The 20,222-nt window shown below is 33.2% G+C and overlaps 3 protein-coding genes and 1 long non-coding RNA gene across 4 annotated transcripts; 1 reads left to right on the top strand and 3 right to left on the bottom strand.

Moving 5' to 3' along the window:
- Positions 1–2,738: 2,738 nt before the first annotated feature.
- On the bottom strand, positions 2,739–6,019 carry LOC149484858 (uncharacterized). The gene is made up of 2 exons (XM_089701235.1): positions 5,552–6,019; positions 2,739–5,024 (listed from the first exon to the last, which is right to left on the bottom strand). The coding sequence occupies exons 1-2, from the start codon at positions 5,644–5,646 to the stop codon at positions 3,287–3,289; spliced, it is 1,833 nt and encodes a 610-aa protein (XP_089557361.1). The 5' UTR covers positions 5,647–6,019; the 3' UTR covers positions 2,739–3,286.
- A 134-nt stretch (positions 6,020–6,153) lies between these two features.
- On the bottom strand, positions 6,154–7,043 carry LOC149484857 (uncharacterized). Its single transcript, XR_016316332.1, has 2 exons — positions 6,642–7,043; positions 6,154–6,338 (listed from the first exon to the last, which is right to left on the bottom strand). It is a non-coding gene; the product is annotated as an uncharacterized LOC149484857 (long non-coding RNA).
- Positions 7,044–10,361: 3,318 nt separating this feature from the next.
- LOC149484856 (peritrophin-1-like) lies at positions 10,362–11,738 on the bottom strand. Its single transcript, XM_089700806.1, has 3 exons — positions 11,732–11,738; positions 11,085–11,659; positions 10,362–10,544 (listed from the first exon to the last, which is right to left on the bottom strand). Exons 1-3 carry the CDS (start codon positions 11,736–11,738, stop codon positions 10,494–10,496), a joined length of 633 nt encoding a protein of 210 aa, XP_089556932.1. The 3' UTR covers positions 10,362–10,493.
- A 3,627-nt stretch (positions 11,739–15,365) lies between these two features.
- Positions 15,366–20,159, top strand: LOC149484855 (antichymotrypsin-2-like). Its single transcript, XM_089700804.1, has 8 exons — positions 15,366–15,494; positions 15,863–16,006; positions 16,363–16,566; positions 17,160–17,258; positions 18,331–18,462; positions 18,817–19,029; positions 19,365–19,506; positions 20,029–20,159. The coding sequence occupies exons 1-8, from the start codon at positions 15,366–15,368 to the stop codon at positions 20,157–20,159; spliced, it is 1,194 nt and encodes a 397-aa protein (XP_089556930.1).
- The last annotated feature ends 63 nt before the right edge of the window (positions 20,160–20,222 follow it).

Raw genomic sequence — 20,222 nt, 5'->3', positions numbered from 1 at the left:
ACTGCACTGACATACATAGTGTTAAACCCGTGACAACAATTTCAACTAGTAAAACTAAACAAAGGTGTTCCGAGCAGGAAATTATTGTGTTGTCAGATAATATTGGTCAGGGTTTTTGGCGCTATGCTCAACAACTTAGGGCTTAAAGTCACTAATATTTGCACTCCTAACAGTTCATTTAGTTATATCGTCAAATCACTTGATCATTTCAGGTTTAATAAGAATAATATTGTAATAATACTATTTGGAAATAGTTTAAATATAAAAAATAAGGATATTAATGTAGGATTTCAAAAAATGTTGGAAATTAGTAGTAAGACTAAATGTAAATTTATGTTGTGTACATTACCATACCTACCTGGTTTGACACAAGAACAAAATAGATTAATTCATAATATGAATTTAAAATTGTATAACATAACAAATCATCATCGTGATGCATTCATTTACTTTGACATTAATTTATGTATTAAATCGTTTACTTTGACAAAGAATACAGTGTATCTGCCATCTAGATATAAGCGAGAACTTGCTATGTTAATAGCATATAATATTAATCAGTCTGGTACATGTTCGGTATCAGACCATCGATCTACTATAATTTTATGTAGTAGTAATTATATACATCAACCTAGGTTAAGTATTGACAGACAATCTAGCCCTAAGCTAGATTTAAACTAGTTTATAAGACAACAGCTAAGCAGTCTTTTTCCATTGTGCATCAAAATATTCAAGGCTTGGCTAGCAAATTGTTTGAAATAGAATTGTTTCTGAATTATAACAATATTAAAATATTTTGTGTAACAGAACATTGGCTTAAACAATGTCAGTCGTTAGTAAATATTGAAAATTACAAATTAAAAAGTATATACTTTAGGACACAGGCTATTCACGGAGGTTCTGTTATTTTTGTACATGATAGTGTAAAATGTAAAGAACGAACTGACATTGTTAGTTTCTGTAGAACGGACCATTGAACTGTCCTGTGTGGAGCTGGAGCGTTATGTTATTGTTTGCGTTTATAGACCCCCTTCCAGTGACTATAATATGTTTGAGACAGTCATGGAAGAAATATTAAAGCGTTTAAGTGGGAGTAAAAAAAAAGTTATAGTATGTGGTGATTTTAATATTGATATGCTTTTACAAACACAAACGGCAACACGAATTGTTAATTTGTTTCAGTCATTTAATCTGTATAAACTTTTTAATGAACCCACACGAATTACACCTACTTCTGCAACCTGTATTGATAATATATACTGCGACTGCAACTGTTTAGAGAAAAATATTCTCAATACACTCACTTCGGATCACTGTGGCCAGAAAGTAGTTTTTGAATGGGATTGTTTACCTGAATTTAAAAGAATTAATGTTAGGCCTATAACTAAAAAAGGCATTAATAAATTTAGAAATAATATTAATAAAAACCTGCCCGTACTGAATGATCAATCCTGTCATAACAATCCTTGTGAAATGTTTAAAAATCTTTTTAATTTAGTGCATAATGAATTTGAAAAAATATTTAAAGTTAAATCTTTAAATATTACCAAGGATTTACCATTTAGTAAATGGGCGACACCTAGCATACATAGGTTTAGGATCGTTCTTTATGAGTTATATGGTATGAATCAATATAATAAAGACCCATCTTTTCTTATGTTAGAAATTACTCAAAAACTTTTAAAATTGTTTGTTTTACTGCGAAGCGTTTGTATATCAGAGATAAAATACGCGACTCGGATAATAAAGTTAAAACAGTTTGGTCTATTATTAATGGTGAAATGGGTAAAAGCAAATCAAGTAATACCATAAAACTTGTTAATAATGGCATGGTTATTGACAAAAATATTGATGTTGCGCTTGCATTTGAAGATTTCTTTAGTAGTGTCCCTGCTAGCATTACTAATAATTTAAATTCGTCTTCAGCACTTGCAGAGACCTTTTTGAGGGACCATGTTGCGGGGTGCAGCACATTATTTGAATTGCGACACGTAACTGCTAATGATATTGTTACAGCCTTTAAGACACTAAATTTAAAAAATACTTGTGATCTTTGGGGAATGTCCGTAAATTTAGTTAATAATATAATAGAAAATATTGCGAACAATTTAGCTTTTATATTTAATAAGTGTTGTGACCACAGAACAGTAAAAACATATAGAAGTGCTTTAATGTCATAATTAGTATGAAAACCAGTGTCGCCAAACTCACACATTTAAACCGATAGTTATACAGTACACTACAAGTAAACTATGGCTTTGATTGGACAGCTTAATTTGAGTAAAAACTGACTTAGGTTATAAATTCAGCATTTCAATATGTACCCTAACGCACCATGTTACGGTTTATTTTAGTATAACATCATATAGGTATATTAGCTGTTTTGTTTCTCATTGCACAGAAATTCCAAATTCGAAAACATTCAGCTACTCCACAACAGAGGGCGTTAGTTTTCGATAGATATAACTTTGAACCTCAACACATAGAGATAAGGTTGAAATTTGTGTCACTCAACATTAATGACATTAACTTGATATTTATCTGATGCTATGCCCTGAGGGATGTCAGCCTTGTTATCGATAATTGAGGGGTACAGAATCAAAGGCAGCTATATCCACCTAGGCATTTTTTTCATAAAGCAGAAAAAACGTCTTATTTTATTTTTACTGTAGAAATACGTGTAAAAAAAGCCTTAAAAAAAGTATTAGGAATGTTGGTACCACTGAACAACACACACCCATAAACCAATCCAAATTAAAACTTTTACGCGATAATTTTAAAATCACTTAGCTGTATTTGATACCAACAAAAGGATTTAGCTGTCTTTGAATCTGATTGTAATGGATATAGCTGTTTTTGATACCAATTCTTTGGTGATGACGTCACAGGAATAGTGATGTGCAGTTAAACTTTATCTAAGGATTTTCTATCCAAAATGAAATGAAAATATGCATTCGTTATTATCACGTCGATTGCTTAAAAATTGATACCGAATTATAATCCTACTAATATTATAAAGGCAAAAGTTTGTGGATGGATGGATGTTTGTTACTCTTTCACGCGAAAACTACTGAACAGATTACGATGAAATTTGGTATGTAGGTAGCTGAAGACCCAGAATAATACATAGGGGGTAAGGTAGGTGTAGGGCAGGTATAGGGCAGGTATAGGGTAGGTGTAGCGTAGGTGTTGGATTGATTACTGGACAAGACGACGTCTGCCGGGTCAGCTAGTTGAGTAAATAAAAGAACATTTTTATAAAATCATTTTTATTATGAATTAAATTTTATATACTTAAATTCTCTCCTTCTTCTTGAACTTCACATAGATCTTCTACAGTATCGTTCTCTTCAACTCCCCTTTCTTCTAATAGCCGCAGCTCATCTTCGTCTAAATGATTCAATACGGCGTGAAAATATCTTAAATGTGCCAGGTTTTTCCAAGAGTCACCGTAGTGTTTTTGAAGCAAGTTTCTGACATCTCGCAACTTTAATGGATTCACTTGTATGCCGCTAGGAATTATTGTTGGTCGTATATCCTCAGCTTTTTTGCCTGGTTTACACAAACTTTTGGGGTTTCCCGTGTCAGAATTGTAATATAATTCACCACGTACCAACACACTTCCTTGTTTTTTGGATCTTCGAAGAATAAATCTTTTGCACTGAAAAATCTTGAAGTGAATTTGAGCCGGTGTTTTAACAATACTATTTATTGAACTTTTCCAGTCAAGCACGGGTATATCACGTAGTTGCGTGACTGTAGAGTGTTCACTGATTACAGCGATGTACTCTTCTGGCGATGTGATTACCTCAAGTTTTCGGATTTGTTTTTCAATATTCCCGAAAACTCTATCAGGAGGCATGAAAGAATGGCCTGTGATGGGAAACACTAGTTCCATTTTTTTTACATGACGGTTTTCTAAAAGCCATCGCATGCACATGGAAATCATTATATAATTTTTATTTTGGCCAGCACATCCATCTGCCACTAAACGGACGTGGGTTACATCAGTTAGGTCAGTTTTGTTGAGCCTATCATATACAGCAGAAGCAATTTGGTTTGAACCTTTAGCATATTCATTTTCTGTCCAGATGTATGCATATGTAGTGTTTTTATTTAAAGGATCTTTCGATGATCCTTGGACTATTGTAAAATTATACAAATACAGCTGCCTGCTGTAATAACAGCTCTGGTCGGGCACTTTCGGAAGTACTAAATTCTTTTGGCAATCGAATGAGAATGTAATCATTTGCCCTTCTTTTTCCCTTAGTAGTTTAAAAAATGTTTGTGCTCTTAATTTGTGTATCCTTTTCTCTATCATCAGTAGGTTTTTCTTTGATGTATCATTTTCGTTTTTCAATTTTTCTTGAAGTTCAAGGCATTTCGAGCACACATCCGTCCTTGGACTCCCAAAACCAAGATTAAAATCCTGATTAAAGATAGATCTAAAGTAAGATGATTTGACTGGGCTGTTTGGATGTGCTTGTTTAAAAAGTTTATATATTTTTTTAATATTGAGCTCACTAGGTAGGTATTTACGTTGCTGCGATGATCCTCTGCAATAATGTGCTTCAACGCAATTCAAAGACTTTAAAAAACTATGAACTGATTGTCTTTGTGCTGCAAACTTTTGTGTCTTACGGTCACCGCCTCTTTTCTCTGTAGGAACCCGACCAGATTCAAAGAAGTTTTGCATGACGAACTGAACACGATACTTCGTTATCCCAAGTGTATTTAGAAATACTTTCTGGCAAACTGGAATGGCTTTCTTAAGTGATTTTGCGTAAATTGCATATTTTATCGAAAAAGCTCTGCTTTTTCTTACGTTTTTTACAGGCCGTTTTCTGGCTGTTTTTTTTACCGAACAGCACTTCAATATTAACGCATCTTGATGTTGTTTGTTGGGTTTTGAGTAAAACGATCTGTGAAAATGCACTAGTTCTAGTATTTTCAATTGTTTACACGCAAATGATTTTGTGTTATGATTGCAGGTTATGTTTTCAGGCAAAGATGGCGACGAGTACCTGTGAAACAAAACAAACGTAACCATTACTGTTTTAGCCTATTCAATTTTCATTAAGATGAAATACTTGCAAAACAAATAGCGACGCCTATATCTCTTACGGTGTGGGCAGAGCGTCACCGATCTCATAGATAGTTTATACGACGTCTGACAAAGTTTTGAAGGTAGGAAGGTGGAAGTTTATTGCTTAAAGTATATTCGTTCAGAACGTGTCGCGGCGACGGCTTCCTTTGACAAGCGCCGGCACGCGCCTAGGCAGCAGGTACAAAGAGCGATCGCTTCAGGCTGAACGTACTTTAATTATAGGTTGTCAGCTTATCGCCTAAATTCCAATACACTATAATCCCCGGGACCCTTAATGGAATGGACCCATCTATTGATAGAAATCGAACTGAACAACATTAAACTTATAGGTAATGTTAAACCTAGAATATATACCTCTTCCATCTATTCTTTAAAAAATTGTATCTTTTGTTAAAAATTCTATCGAACTCCATCGGATTAAGTACATCACTAGACTAGGCTTACCTGTCAATTTTCGCTTTGTTCGCCTTCCATTTCTCCGGCTGTCTTTTGCGCTTTCTTCCTTTCCCTGGCAATGCTTCTATTACAGGCACTTCCATTACACGTTTAACTAGTCGTATAACACGTTTTTAGTAAGAAAACTATGCAAAATCCTATTTAATTTCGATAAAAATCACACCCACGCAAACACGGTTCAGTATGAAATCCGCCATCTTGTCATTACGAAAATGGATGCCTGTGATTGGCCGAGCTCAATTCTAGCTGTGTTCGTTTCCAAACCCTGTGGATTTAGCTGACTTTGATTCTAAACCGATTCTTTAAACGGGAATTTGGCTGGGATTTAGCTGTTTTAGGTACCAAACAATTTTGTGAACTTATGTGGAATAGTATGAAGAATAAGATGGCATTCACAGTTTAAAAAATGACTTGTTGTGGATATAGCTGCCTTTGATTCTATACCCCTCAATTCACAAATAAATATTTTTTGTGTATTTTTTTTCTTTCTATTAACTATATGAGTATAGTATAATGTGTCACATTTTGGAGTATGTTTATAACTACTAAGTACGTCTTTTTATATTATTATTATTAAATAAAAAACGGAATAGAATAGTATTAATCTATATTTACAAAATACAAACAGAAAATATGCATTATTTTAAATCTTGGAACTGCCGTAGGTTTGCTGTATCGGTGGCCTTTGTTAGACTGCTTAGTGCTGTTCGGCATCCAGTTAACTCGTCACGTTGCATTTATCCATTTCTCTTTTAAATTAGCCTCTTTGGGAGATCTATAAATAAATTGGACAAATGAAAGCTAAGGAAAAATAAAATAAAGTTTAATATTTATAATGTTTGTCTTTTCTAAAGTATCGATACTGTCGATATGCGCCACAAGCATCACTAAAGCGACATTCGTTTGTTTATTGCAATAATATTCCAGAAAGTCTTGTTTGCTGTTCAATCTATAATAGTACTAATTTCTTACGGATTAAGGTACATTTTGACTAGATATTTGTATACAATTTTGACAAATTACAAGCGAAGTTATAACATAAAATATTATATGTAAAATAAATAAAAATAAGACTTACAGATGGTATGAAATGCCTCCATTGCTGATATTATTACGTCTGCTATCATTTTTGCACTCTAATACCGAACAACACGTCCTAATTAATGAATAAATATGGAAAAAAGGTTTGACAGCTGACAACCGACTCGAATATTTTTCTGCGCACAACTGAGAGCAAGTTAGGTGTATCTTACCTTACTTGTGACACGTGGGCCACGCCCACATCACACTTCTATCTACTTTACTGTTCTGTGGTTGTGACTATGGTACATTTCCTAATTTATTAAAGCTTAGTAAAGTTATACCTCTATTTAAGAAAGGCGATCAAGAAGACTGTAACAACTATAGACCTATCTCGATTTTACCAACATTAAGTAAGGTATTCGAAAAGTTAATATTAAACCAATTGACTAGTCACTTTGCATCTAATAGTTTGCTGCACACCAAACAGTTTGGTTTCACGAAGGGGCGCTCAACCACAGATGCTGGAGTTGCACTACTAACACATATATATAAGGCATGGGAAAACTCAAAAAATGCTTTGGGGATATTTTGTGACCTCTCCAAGGCATTTGACTGTGTTGAACATTGTACTTTATTGCGTAAACTTGGTCACTATGGGATTGAAGGACGGGCTCGGAACCTCATAGCCTCATACCTGCATGATAGGATACAAACTGTAGGTAGTTAATGGAGAACGTTCTAGCGGTGCGTCGATTAACATTGGTGTTCCACAGGGATCTATTTTAGGACCCTTCTTGTTCTTTGTATATATCAATGATCTACCTTATTATTTACAGGATAGGTGTGAAATAGTTCTGTTTGCAGATGATACCTCATTAATATTTAATGTGGATAGGCATGACCCAAATGTTGACGAAGTGAACAGTGCTCTTTTACACATATCCGACTGGTTTACTGCTAATAATTTATTATTAAATGCCAAAAAAACAACTTGTGTTGAATTTTTACTACCAAACGTTAAAAAGTTAAGCAGAAATATTACCTTGAACGGGGAGGTATTACACCCTACAGAATCGACTGTATTTCTTGGGTTAACATTGGACGAGAAACTACAGTGGGGAGCCCATGTCAACACCGCTGCAGGTAGGCTCAGTTCAGCAGCATATGCGGTCCGAAAGGTAAGGCGTCTCACCGATGAGGATACAGCTAGATTGGTTTATTTCAGCTACTTTCATAGTATTATGTCCTATGGAATTCTACTATGGGGCAGGGCAGCAGATATAGAAACTATATTTATCTTACAGAAAAGAGCCATTCGTTCTATATATAATTTACGTGCTCGGGACTCACGAGATCTCTTTAAGAATACTGGTATCCTTACTGTACCATCACAGTATATATTTAATAATATTTTGCATGTACACAAAAACGCCGACTTACACACAAGAGTAGGAGATAGACACTGTTATGGCACAAGGAACAGAAATAGAATTGAAATGCCATTTTTCCGATTAGCTAAAGTTAAAAATTCATTTATGGGTCAAGGTATACGCTTTTACAATAGAATTCCTCATAATATTAAGGAGTTTAGTAGTTCTAAATTTAAAACTTATATAAAAAATGTACTAGTTCAGAGAGCGTACTACAGTATTCAGGAATATATGGACGATAAAAACCCATGGAGGGTTGTCGCGAAAAAACCACAGGACAGTTCTTTGGCATGTTATTATAATATACTAGCGGTCCGCCCCGGCTTCGCCCGAGGTACATAATATTTACGTTTTCTCTACTTAAGAACCATCCTCGTACTTCAAGGAATATAATAAAAAAAGAATTATCGAAATCGGTTCAGCCGTTCTTGAGTTATGCGCTTACCAACACATTTTGCGATTCATTTTTATATATAAGACTAGCGGTCCGCCCCGGCTTCGCCCGTGGTACATAATATTTACGTTTTCCCTACATAAGAACCATCCTCGTACTTCAAGGAATATAATAAAAAAAGAATTATCGAAATCGGTTCAGCCGTTCTCGAGTTATGCGCTTACCAACACATTTTGCGATTCATTTTTATATATAAGAAGATATATGATGATGTTACATATGTATTTTGTAAAATTGTGAAACTGACATGATTTAAAAGAGCAACTATGGAGTTTCTTGCCGGTTCTTCTCCGTAGATACTGCTTTCCGAATCGTGCTTCTAATAAGTGCTTCTATAAGAAGTCTAATTGAATGAATAAATGTTTGAGTTTGAGTTTATTTGAAATAAATGCAACAGATTACAGAATTCATCCTGATAACCAAAGTTTAAGAGGATCTTTTTTGCGCTTAAGTGCTTTTATTATTGTTTAATTTCTCATAAAATATACACTTCCTACAGCCAAACCTCTTTTTTAGGCAAGTATGTGAACCAAACTATAATATAAGTAATTAATAACCTAAGCCACTTGACCTACAGTATTCTCAGTTCTCAGATATTTTTGCCCGGCACTCGGACCGCTCGGAATGGCTAATCACTAATGTATAATATTGTAAGCCTTGTATTGTAAAAAAAATGTTAAGGAATGTATGTTTTTATTATTTAATGTGTTTGTATATTTATTATTGTAAATACAATAAAACCTTTTTGTACGAATAATTGTTTATTTAAATTTATTTTTAACGAGTTTTGTACAATGAACTAAAAAAATTTGCTCATCCTGATTAGTTTGTTTCATAACAACTCGCGCCGTTCTCGTGCGGGACCACCCAGAATTGCCTCAATAGATGCGTGAACCATACAAAATGGCCGACACAGTTGAGAGGACATAATAATAAACAACGGCATATTTGATATTGATTGAAGATTAAATGTTTCGGCTAATTTAATCGTGGTATGTAAAATGAGAATAACTTTTATTAACGAGAAAGAACAAAACATCACAATTTACACGTTTTTTACTTAAATTGAATATTTTACATAATAATTAATATATCTCATATAACTAAATTAATGTAATTTTTTGAAACAAAATAAATTTTTTCGGATAACTAAATCTATTCCCAATTTATAGATTACTAGCTTTCCGCCCGCGGCTTCGCCCGCGTTTTCAAAGAAAAACCCATTCCCGTAGGATTTCCGGGATAAAACCTATCCTATGTCCTTTCTCGAGTATCAAAATATCTCTATACCAAATTTCATGCAAATTGGTTGAGTAGTTAAGGCGTGATTGAGTAACAGACAGACATACAGAGTTACTTTCGCATTTATAATATTAGTATGGATTAAATTAATATACTGCCGCCTACTCTAATTACAGCTATCTTACTGATACTTCATTTATTTTATGCATAATTAGGTACATACAATAAGTACAAGCGTAATAGGCACTTGACTGTAATGCGTCTTGCCTTAGGTGTGCATTTACGGAAAATACCCGAAGCGGCTGTCTATAATATATTATGTGGTGAGCCGCTATATGCATCTTGCAGTATTATTCTTATATTTTGAAGTGAAACTTCTTTATCGGGGTTGGAAAAAAATTTAGTGTAACGTTTTTCCGTTACGCGCCATCTTGTTTTTATGACACAACCTAAAAACAAGATGGCCTATTGATTTATCCTACCACGCGTGATTGACGTATTTCTGTAAAGTTGCATATAGTAAATTATTTTTTGAAAAATAAGGTCAGTAAGAAGTTTCACTTCTTACGTGTGTACCTACACTAGTACACGCACACATTAATTTTTTTATATTCTGTAGTACTATGTGGTCAAGGTAAATAAAAGCAAATTCCAATTTGAGAAATTATGTCTTTTATTCAAAAATTTTATATTATAGTAAGTTTCAAAATCTTATTGATAAAATTAATTTTAAAATCAATTTAATATAAATATTATCTTCCTTAAAATAATATGCCGTAACTTATCTGCTTGCAGTTTCGTTGCAGCCAGCTCTCTGGGGATAATCGCAAACCTGGGAAAGGGTAGAAATTAAGCGTACCTAGATATAGTTTGTAGATTCATTTTAAACTAGCATTTCGCGCGCGGCTTCGGCCGCTTACGCTTGTCTAAAACCTAATAAATTAAACTATTCTAAAACTTGTGTGTGCCGAGCATACGTGTCAGAAGTGAAACTTGTTTGGCGAAATTTACTTCTTTGGAAAATATACGAAGATCGTCGCCTTACTCCATTACGTGACGGTTTTGCCATGACTCGACCTTGAAATTTTACTCTCAACGCGCCTAAAGAAATTTCACTTCAAAAAAACTGCATAAAATTAGTTGTGTAGTTTTAAAGATCTAAGCATACATACAGACAGAAGAAGGAAGCGACTTTGCTTTTTATTTGTAATGGGAGTTATGAATTTGCCGAATACATACAAAATTTTATAGCACGATCTAAATTAAATTAACTATTTCATAATTTTATTTGTTAAAATGATCTTAACTTTCGTATAAAAACTGATGTAAGGTAGATAACATATTATACAATTCAAAAAAGAAACATTCATACCTGAAGTTCCCTATTGAAGTGTGTCCCAGGTGAACATTGTCGCAGAATTTTTGTATCCCAACCACAATAGTAGAACAATGTACAATCGTCTTCATGAGGCGTCAACCAATGGATGAGAGGATCTACAGGGCAGCCGTTTTCTTTCAACTCAATAGATGGTAATGTGCTAGTTTCTGGAAGCGCCTCTTCAGGACTCTCGACTTCTTGTTCAATTTCAGCTGGTGTGTTTTCGTCAGTGGCGTTGTTTGGATCGTCTAGGCTTACTTCGTTTACATTCATATTGGGATCTTGCATGCCAATAGCTCCTGCAGCTTCCCCACTTTGATCAGATGATCCTGGCTGATCGCGGCCGGTACAGTCCACTAAAGATGGCCAATCGCATCTTAGTGTTTCCACGTTGAAGACAAGAATGTAAGGGCAATGCATCTCCACGGGCTGACCATGAGCGCACTTGTAGAATTTGTTACATTGCTCATGCGGCAATAGTTTTTCTATTTCCCAGTTCCATACTTGTTCCTGGGGACAACCATTTTCTGCCAATGCCACCGCTGCTAAGAGAACTAACCCTGCGAACGCTGTAAAACGAAAAGAATATTAGTATTATTTTAAATAATTATAATTATGACTGTTTTTGAAGTTGTGTTCACCTTTCATGTTTCTATTGTAGTGGGAGACTGTAAGTATGTCCAGTCCTTTAAGCTATAAGTATTTATAGTAAAATTAAAAATGCTTATCTTTAAAATCGGAGCAATTGAAAAGATATATTATACTTATCGGTATGATTAACATACTAACAAAAGTTTTGATAAAGTATGAGTTGTGGAGTATCGATGATTAATAGATAGTGAAGGTAAACACAATAAAATTAATAATTAGCTAGAAACGGAAGAAAGGAAAACTGATATTTGCTTTTGATTTAATTGCGTTATTGGTGCTATTGAGAAATGAGTACAATAATTTGATATGACTGCTTATTGTTTATCGGTTCTAGTTATTAATAATTAATATACCTAATAAAATTATATGTTCAATACTTTATTTAGTTATTCACGCCTTAGAAATTAAAACGACATAGATCAAAGAAATAGCGCTCGTAGAGGATTGTCCACGTTCTATAATGTTACAAATACTTGGGGATAGGGGGATATATAGGTATATAACCTATTTCTGATGAAGAATATTATTTCACAAATTAATATTCAACGCTCTGGACAAAATTTGAGGTAACAATCGAGACAAGAAAAACAGTTTTTCAGAATGATGACGGAAAATATCAAGATGTAGGTGATTAGCATATCCCTGTAAATCCGTAAAAGTTTAGCGATAATAATTAAGTCTGACATTTTGCATAGAAATTATGAGGTCAATATTATGTTTATTAATCAATTAACATTTTGTTTTTGACCTTTTTGGGAGCTTTTCCATGAAAAGTTTATTAGTCTTTAAATGTCCAATTTCCAAGGAGGTATTATAATGATTCTTGGATATGGTTAATTTTATTTTATATTTTCTTGTTTCAGGATCAAAATAATCTAAATGAATGAATTTAACACAGTATCTATTAACCTTTACTACATATTTGACTGACCAACTGGTCAGTCAACTGGCTAGGTTGGTAGTGGCCCTGCCTTCCAAGCCAGAGGTCGTGGGTTCGATTCCCACCCGGGGCAAATATTTGTGTGATGAACATAGATGTTTGCTCTGTGTCTGGGTGTTATCTATATAAGTGTTTATTTAAAATTATATATACAGTATATGTATGTTTATCAGCCATTTGGTTTCCATAACACAAGCTAAAGCTTAGTATGGGATCAGATCGTGCCATGTGTGCAAAATTGTCCTGAAAATATTTATTTATTTATATATTAAACTAGCGGTCCGCCCCGGCTTCGCCCGTGGTACATATTTACGTTTTCTCTACATAAAAACCATCCTCGTACTTCAAGGAATATATTAAAAAAAGAATTATCGAAATCGGTTCAGCCGTTCTCGAGTTATACGCTTACCAACACATTTTGCGATTCATTTTTATATAAAGAAAGATAACGTTACATACGGTCTATGCATTACTTGTGAAGATAACATAAAATCCCCATATCACATAGTTTACATAACATAAACCTGACCATGTTTTTCTCAAGGATGTACTTGTGGGCATCGTCTAACATGACTGCTACTGCGTCTTTCTAAGAATTATTAAAACATAATTATAATTAGCTACATTATCATATGATTGAATTCTGACAACATCCGCCTTTTCTTGGAATATGAAGTGCTCACCCGATAATCCTACTAATATTTTAATTGAAAAAGTTTGTATGTTTGTTGTATGGAATTAGGCGCACACATAGAGGATAAATACCGGGATCTGAAACTGTGCGTGTTTTCCTTTGACTACACGGGCGAAGCTGTGGGCAAAAAACTAGTGTTATAATTACGTTTATTTTTAATTATTTTTGCATGTTGGAGAAAATTAATAACGTGGTTAGATGTTACTACTTAGGTATTGTACCTCTATTTAGCCTTCGTGCTAGTTATTCTAATAGCTCTGGGCCAAATAAATATGGTATCTAGTTCAGAAAGGATTTCTACCAAAAGAGGACTATGAAATAAAATATATAAAGAAAGTAGAGACAAATTAATTTAATCATTTTAAGATTGTAATAATGAAAAACGTTATATTGTAGTTCTCAAGAATTTCGGAGATGACTACCTACACGTAACGGATGAAATATAAAAAATTTTAAGACATAGATTCGAGTTCACGGTTCAATATTTTTTAGTATTTTCTAGTTTTTTATTTTACGCGAGTATTATACATTTAGAAAGAATTATACATTTATACGAGGTCTCCCCGTGACCACGCTCGCTGTAAAGTGTTCGAAAGGTCGGGAAAATAATATAATAGATAAATCGCGTTTAAAATCCGTTTAAAAGTCTTTAATTTCTATTTTATAGTTGTTTAGATACAAGTTCACTGTTCAATTACGTTGTTTAGATAAATAGGTTAGTTAACGTAACTTTCTAAGAAAAATGTTTGATAAATCACGGCTTATGTTTATTTCATGTTGAGCAATAGGTACATTATCAAGAAAGTTTAATGATCGGAGTTTATTTCCTCAAATGATAAACAGAAATCGATATAAGTATTTAATCACTCAGATAAGAATTGCAATTTCTTCTTAAGCTGTGCATACCTAATTACTAAATGAAAATGCTTTTGTAAAGTGGTTTTTGACATAGCAAACATGAAAACAATATTATTGTGTGAGTATTTAACAATGAATGTATTATGTGAATACGAATAATTAATTTTATTAAACCTTCTTCTATCTTCTAATTTATAAATGCGAAAGTTTTTGGGGATGGATGGATGTTTGTTACTCATTCACGCAAATACCTACTACTGAACCGATTACAATGAAATTTGGTATGTAGGTAGCTAAAGACCCAGAATAAGACATAGGCTATTTTTTATCCCGGAAATCCCACAGAAACGGGAACTATGCGGGATTTTCTTTGAAAGCGAGGGCGGAGAGACACCAAATATAAGGATTATAATATAGCTATAGCACAGACTAATAATAATATACTACGTATACAACTATTACTAGTTAATACCTACTACAACGAATTTAGCCAAATTTAACGTTTTGTTATGTACTAAAAAGCGTTTTAAGATAAAGAATAACTTAAAATCCATACTAATAATATTATAAATGCGAAAATAACTCTGTCTGTCTTGTGTCTGTCTGTCTTGTGTCTGTCTGTTACTCAATCACGCCTAAACTACTGAACCAATTTACATGAAATTTGGTATGGAGATATTTTGATACCCGAGAAAGGACATAGGCTACCTTTTATTGCGAAATATGAACCACGGGCGAAGCCGGGGCGGACCTCTAGTTTATTATATAGATCAGAAAAGAGAAACTGCATTTTAATATTTGAATATACAGGCAATTACTGTTTCAAGACCAAAAGAAGCTAGCCTTTCCGGTTCATTCTTATCCTACTAATATTATAACTGTTTGTGAGTGTGGGCGAGTGTTTGTATGTTTGTTACTCTTTCACGCAAACACTACTGATCCGATTACAATGAAATTTAGCACACATATAGAAAGTAACTTGGATAAACACATAGAATAGGTTTTATCCCGTAAATCCCACGGCAACGGGAACTATGCGGGTTTTTCTTTGAAAACGCGGGCGAAGCCGCGGGCGTAACGCTAACTTATATTATTATATTCTTATGGAAGTATTATTTCATTTGTAGTTATCATGTTTCTCGTAATCCAAACCTCAACTGGTCGAAAGAAAACTAAAACAAGGGATTCAGATGATAACGAAGCACATGACTCTTATAAGAATTTGGACATGAGCGGATCGTTGAGAAAATCTTTCTTTTTGGTAATTCGTTTGATACAGTAGCTGTTTTTCTATGTACTTGAATATAATTTTGAAGGTACTGATTAAGAAAAACTAAAATTATACTTATTCTTCTTTTCGTCGAACGAATGAGCATTATAAGCCGTGAACTTTTGGATTATATTTATTTTCTGCTACGGCCAGCATATGACTTACTACTTCATTTCTGTTAATCTGGAAATTTTACGTAAAATAGGTGTTTATTAATTGTTTCAATGAGATTTGATTTACACTATTTTTAAATCTATTCTTCGTACGAAAGTGAAGAAAATATATTCTACCTCTGCTTTCTGTGTTCTATATTCACATCGTTGAAAGTCCTGCCATTCACTTAATTAAATCCATTATAGGTAAACGCAATAGAAAACATTTACAACAACACAATATGTTCGCCGATATCCGCTCTGCTGCCGCTCGGAAAGCTGGCTTTGGGCGCAGATGGTAGTACTTCGGATGAACTGCTTACAGCCATTGGTGTATTTAATATTGACAAGGTAAAATCTAGCCCATATTATAACGTATTCATTCCTAAAATATAATGTTTCTCTATGAAATGCAGTCTACAGGTCTAAATTTTGTAATAAATATAAACGTATGACTGATTCTTCGTCCTTATAGAAGTGTAGAGACGGCGTTATATTATATAAGGCCTGTTATGTATGATATTGCTTGATATTAGGTACATACTCGCTAGAACCTATACTAATTACTTTATATGTTTTTACGTTTCAAAAGTGCTTCTAGAAGAAGTCTAATTGAATAAATATATGTTTGAGTTTGAGTTTACGAATAAATCGAATTAAAAATTATGTATTTTTAAGTTGTCACGTGTTTTTTTTTGTTTATATAGCTTAAAGCACATTTCAAATTTCTCATCGCTAGCTTACGTTATTTACCCGGCGTGAGACTAGATGTCGCTAGTAAGCTATACATAAGCGAACAAACCAAATTGCTGTCCAAATTCAGTGATAATGCGAGAGATGTATTCACATCTAGTGCAGAAAGGGTTGACTTCACAACTCCAGTGGCGACAGCTGAAAAAATTAACAATTGGGTAAATTATCTATTATTTATCTGTCTATTTAGGAAGGAAAGCTTTTGATTGATATGCAAAAGTGGTAGTAAGTAATATGCAATGCATAGTCTAGAAAACTTTCTGTATGACATAGTAAAAAAGTACCTACAAGCCAGCTAACTAGGATAGGAAATGAAAATATGTACTATGCTGGTTTGATGTATGATTTGAGTATGATGAGATATAAATGTATGTTTCTTACGTTACGTTCTTATGGAAACACTAAGAAACGATTTTTGGAAATTTTAGGTTGAAATTTTATCAGTTTGAACCTAAATAAATAGAAAGGAAGACACGGGCAGAAATCTAGTCACTAGAATGACTTGATTATTGCATTATTGTATCGATAGAATATGAAATATTTTTTACGTTTTCCTTTGTTTTCAACTGAGAAGGAAAATTTCTTTCTCATTTATTGAAAAGTTCGATTCGAGAATGTAGAGTCATCTATTTTCCCTAATTATGGAAACTTTAATTCTTTGTAGCGTTCATATTTTATAAGTGCTAGGTAACTATAGATAATTGTAGTTATGTATAAAACATTTTTAACTTTAAATTATTAATTAATATAGGTGGAAATGCAAACTAATGATATGATAAAACATATTATCTCTTCTGATGACATAAGTCCAGACACATCCATGATTTTGGTTAATGCTGTTTATTTTCTTGTGAGTATTTTTATATTTTATTGCTTATCAATACAAGAACCACTCTCTGTTAACAATGATATAGATTCTGTTGAACTTGGAATCATATTTTTTTTTTACATTTAAAACTTTCTGACTTAGTTATTTCTTGTAACTGATTGTATCTTTCAACATCCTGTTTATTTACGAAGTATTTTACAAACATTCAAGGACATAAAATGAACGTTATAAGAGCAAATTTTCGAAGCAGTTACGAAAGCCGCAGAATTTCTACCCTGTCTCAAAACACAAGACCGCAGTATGGTGCGGTTTCTACCTACGTTGTGGTATTTGTTTGCTGAATATTTCTGATAAAATCGGGAGATGTGGCTTTAAAATTTTAAATTAGTTGTTACAAAATAAATTAATGACATTTGAATATTTACTTAGAACTTCATGTTATGTTCAAGTCCTATACCGATACAAAACTTAAATAAAAACGAGTGTTCTTTCGAATGAAAGTATGCACGTTACTCAAGTGTAAGGTCAATGTGTAGTTTATTAAAAAAAGACGGGTTGCACTCCGGGAGTGCCGGCAGGAGTGAAAACTTGATTATTAACGTTGAGCATGTTTGATATTTTGGAATGGTATCCGTCTTATGCTGGCCATACACCATACTTCCTATCGTCCATTTGGCATGACGCTACCGATTGGATCAGTTAGAACTGACCATGTGTGGGAGTGGATTGGCATTATGGTATGGCACACATGGTCAGTTCTAACTGATCCAATCGGTAGCGTCATGCCGAATGGACGATAGGAAGTATGGTGTATGGCCAGCATTACACTTTTTCGATCAGGTCACGTGTCCTGACGCGAGTTTAAGATTTTATACCCATTACAGAAAAAGTGCTCAACGCCGCTAAAGAAGTTTTCACTTCAAAATACTTACTGACTACATAAAGATATTTTTGGAAGAATTGTTTACAACAATTCTGAATAAAAACAGCACAACGACTAAAGTAACAAGAGACGCTATCATAATTTTCGTAGTATAAACATTTTTTCTTATAATTAAGAAAATAAGTATGTATATTTGAACAATGATAATAGGGGAAATGGGTAGAGCCTTTCACAAAAGTACAAACAGGCACGTTCAATACTCCAAATGATGTTCGACGCATCAGCATGATGACTAAAGTGGCACATTTTAACTACACAGAAAGTGAAGCTTTGGATGCTAAAGTAAGTTTTACAATTAGTTTTATAAAAACGATTTCTTTTCCTATCCTTAGATTAAAGACGAATTACAGATATTTTAAATTATTCAAATTTGGCTTTAATTAATGCGGCGATGAATTTTAAAGATTTAATGGAATGGATGGGATTGAATTGTATTGGAGAGATAAATATTTGCGTAACGCAGGTCGGTTTAGTAACTTAAAATTAATACAGTTACAATAATATAACGTTTAAACATTACTGAAAGTACGCAAGTCATGATAAATTCATGATGATCTTTAAATTTCTAGAAGAATATCTGTTAATTTTGCCTAGTAATTATATCATTATACAAAAAACGTAATAATTTATCGACAGATACTCAAAATACCATACAATGGAGGTAAGGCATCGTTTCTCATAGTTCTACCAAACACTAAGAATGGCTTACCAATGCTATTAAGTCAATTAAAGTTGGCACCAGAAATATTAGATTCCGCTCTTGGAACATTAATTACTCGAAATGTTCATGTCACTATACCGAAGTTTAAAATAGAAGGGAATATTGATTTGCGATTCATGTATGAACAGGTGGGTCATAAAATTAATCGAATGTAACAAAATAATCATTTATTAACCAAAAAACAAAATTAAGAAATATACATTTGATAAATTGGTAGCAGATATTAAATCTTTTAAATTGATGTTTATAGAGAAATAAAAATTAAATTGTAGTCTTTGATAAAGATTTTGAATTTCGCTGCTCATATTCAACATCTTGAGTCTTGACATTCAAGATCTCAAGACTTTGAACGGAATCTTTAAATTATTATGAAGTTTAAAAAAATGATCGTTAATCGAAATCGATCTATTTAAACGGTGCTTAAGTCGTTAATTTTAGGTCATTAAAGTATTTACAATTTCAGATAGGAGTAAAACGGATATTTAATGAATACGAATCAGAGCTTAATGGTATAGTCAAAGACAAAACTCTGTTTGTATCTAAAGCAAAACAAAAGGCAATGATTGATGTCAATGAGTACGGTACTGAAGCAGCCGCAGCCTCTGGTAAGTTACTTATAAAATTGTTATTAAACTGCAAGAATAAATAATTAATAAAGTTCAAAAACAGACAAAAAAACATGCTTAAAATCATGAAATTATTGTATTGTCACCGATCCTTGATAAGTATACAAAGTTTGAATTAAATCTGTTTGCAGTGGCTCAAAATTAAGTTTAAATAAGTCAGTTAAATACAAAAATACAGGTGAAGCTAATAAAGGTTCTTAATAAAGACAAACCTAAAAAATAATAGGGACGTTGTATGTGTTCAATGATTATAAATTATAATACTCAATAGTTTCCATACAAATATTATTACAATACAAATAAGAAGAAAAGAAGATTATGTTTTCAGAATACGTCTATTTGTCTAATAGAACCTATTCTGTGGCTTTGATGTGCATTTTATTTTCTTTTTCTAATAAACTTTCAAGCATCAATACGTCGAGCATTGTTATCTTTAACTGCTCAGGAAAGTTTAGCCACAAAATAAGTACTTTATCTTTTAAATTGAAGTCTCTCTTTCAGCCATAGTTGCATCAAAGTTGTCTTACGAGAAAACAATGCAGTTCCGAGCGGACCATCCTTTTCTGTTCTTCGTTATTTCGGATAAGCAACAATTGTTTGCTGGGACTTTAGTCTATCCAGCAATTGTTTAATAAATTTGATCAAAAATCTTGGCTTTTATTTTATATTATCTAGTATGATATCTGATATTTATA

Source organism: Colias philodice, chromosome 11 (genome assembly GCF_061535455.1).
Source record: "Colias philodice isolate Cphi_HAF_F1 chromosome 11, ilColPhil1 Martin Lab GWU primary, whole genome shotgun sequence".
NCBI lineage: Eukaryota > Metazoa > Arthropoda > Insecta > Lepidoptera > Pieridae > Colias > Colias philodice.
This window is presented reverse-complemented; position numbering and strand designations above follow the sequence as displayed.

Coding starts and splice junctions, on each gene's coding strand:
- LOC149484855 (XM_089700804.1), top strand. CDS start 15,366: ATGTTTCTCGTAATCCAAACCTCAACTGGTCGAAAGAAAACTAAAACA. Junction 16,007..16,362: donor GTGTATTTAATATTGACAAG/GTAAAATCTAGC, acceptor TTGTTTATATAG/CTTAAAGCACATTTCAAATT. Junction 19,507..20,028: donor TGAAGCAGCCGCAGCCTCTG/GTAAGTTACTTA, acceptor TCTCTCTTTCAG/CCATAGTTGCATCAAAGTTG.
- LOC149484856 (XM_089700806.1), bottom strand. Junction 10,545..11,084: donor ACTTCAATAGGGAACTTCAG/GTATGAATGTTT, acceptor ACCCTTTCCCAG/GTTTGCGATTATCCCCAGAG.
- LOC149484858 (XM_089701235.1), bottom strand. CDS start 5,646: ATGGAAGTGCCTGTAATAGAAGCATTGCCAGGGAAAGGAAGAAAGCGC. Junction 5,025..5,551: donor AACAAAGCGAAAATTGACAG/GTAAGCCTAGTC, acceptor TTTGTTTCACAG/GTACTCGTCGCCATCTTTGC.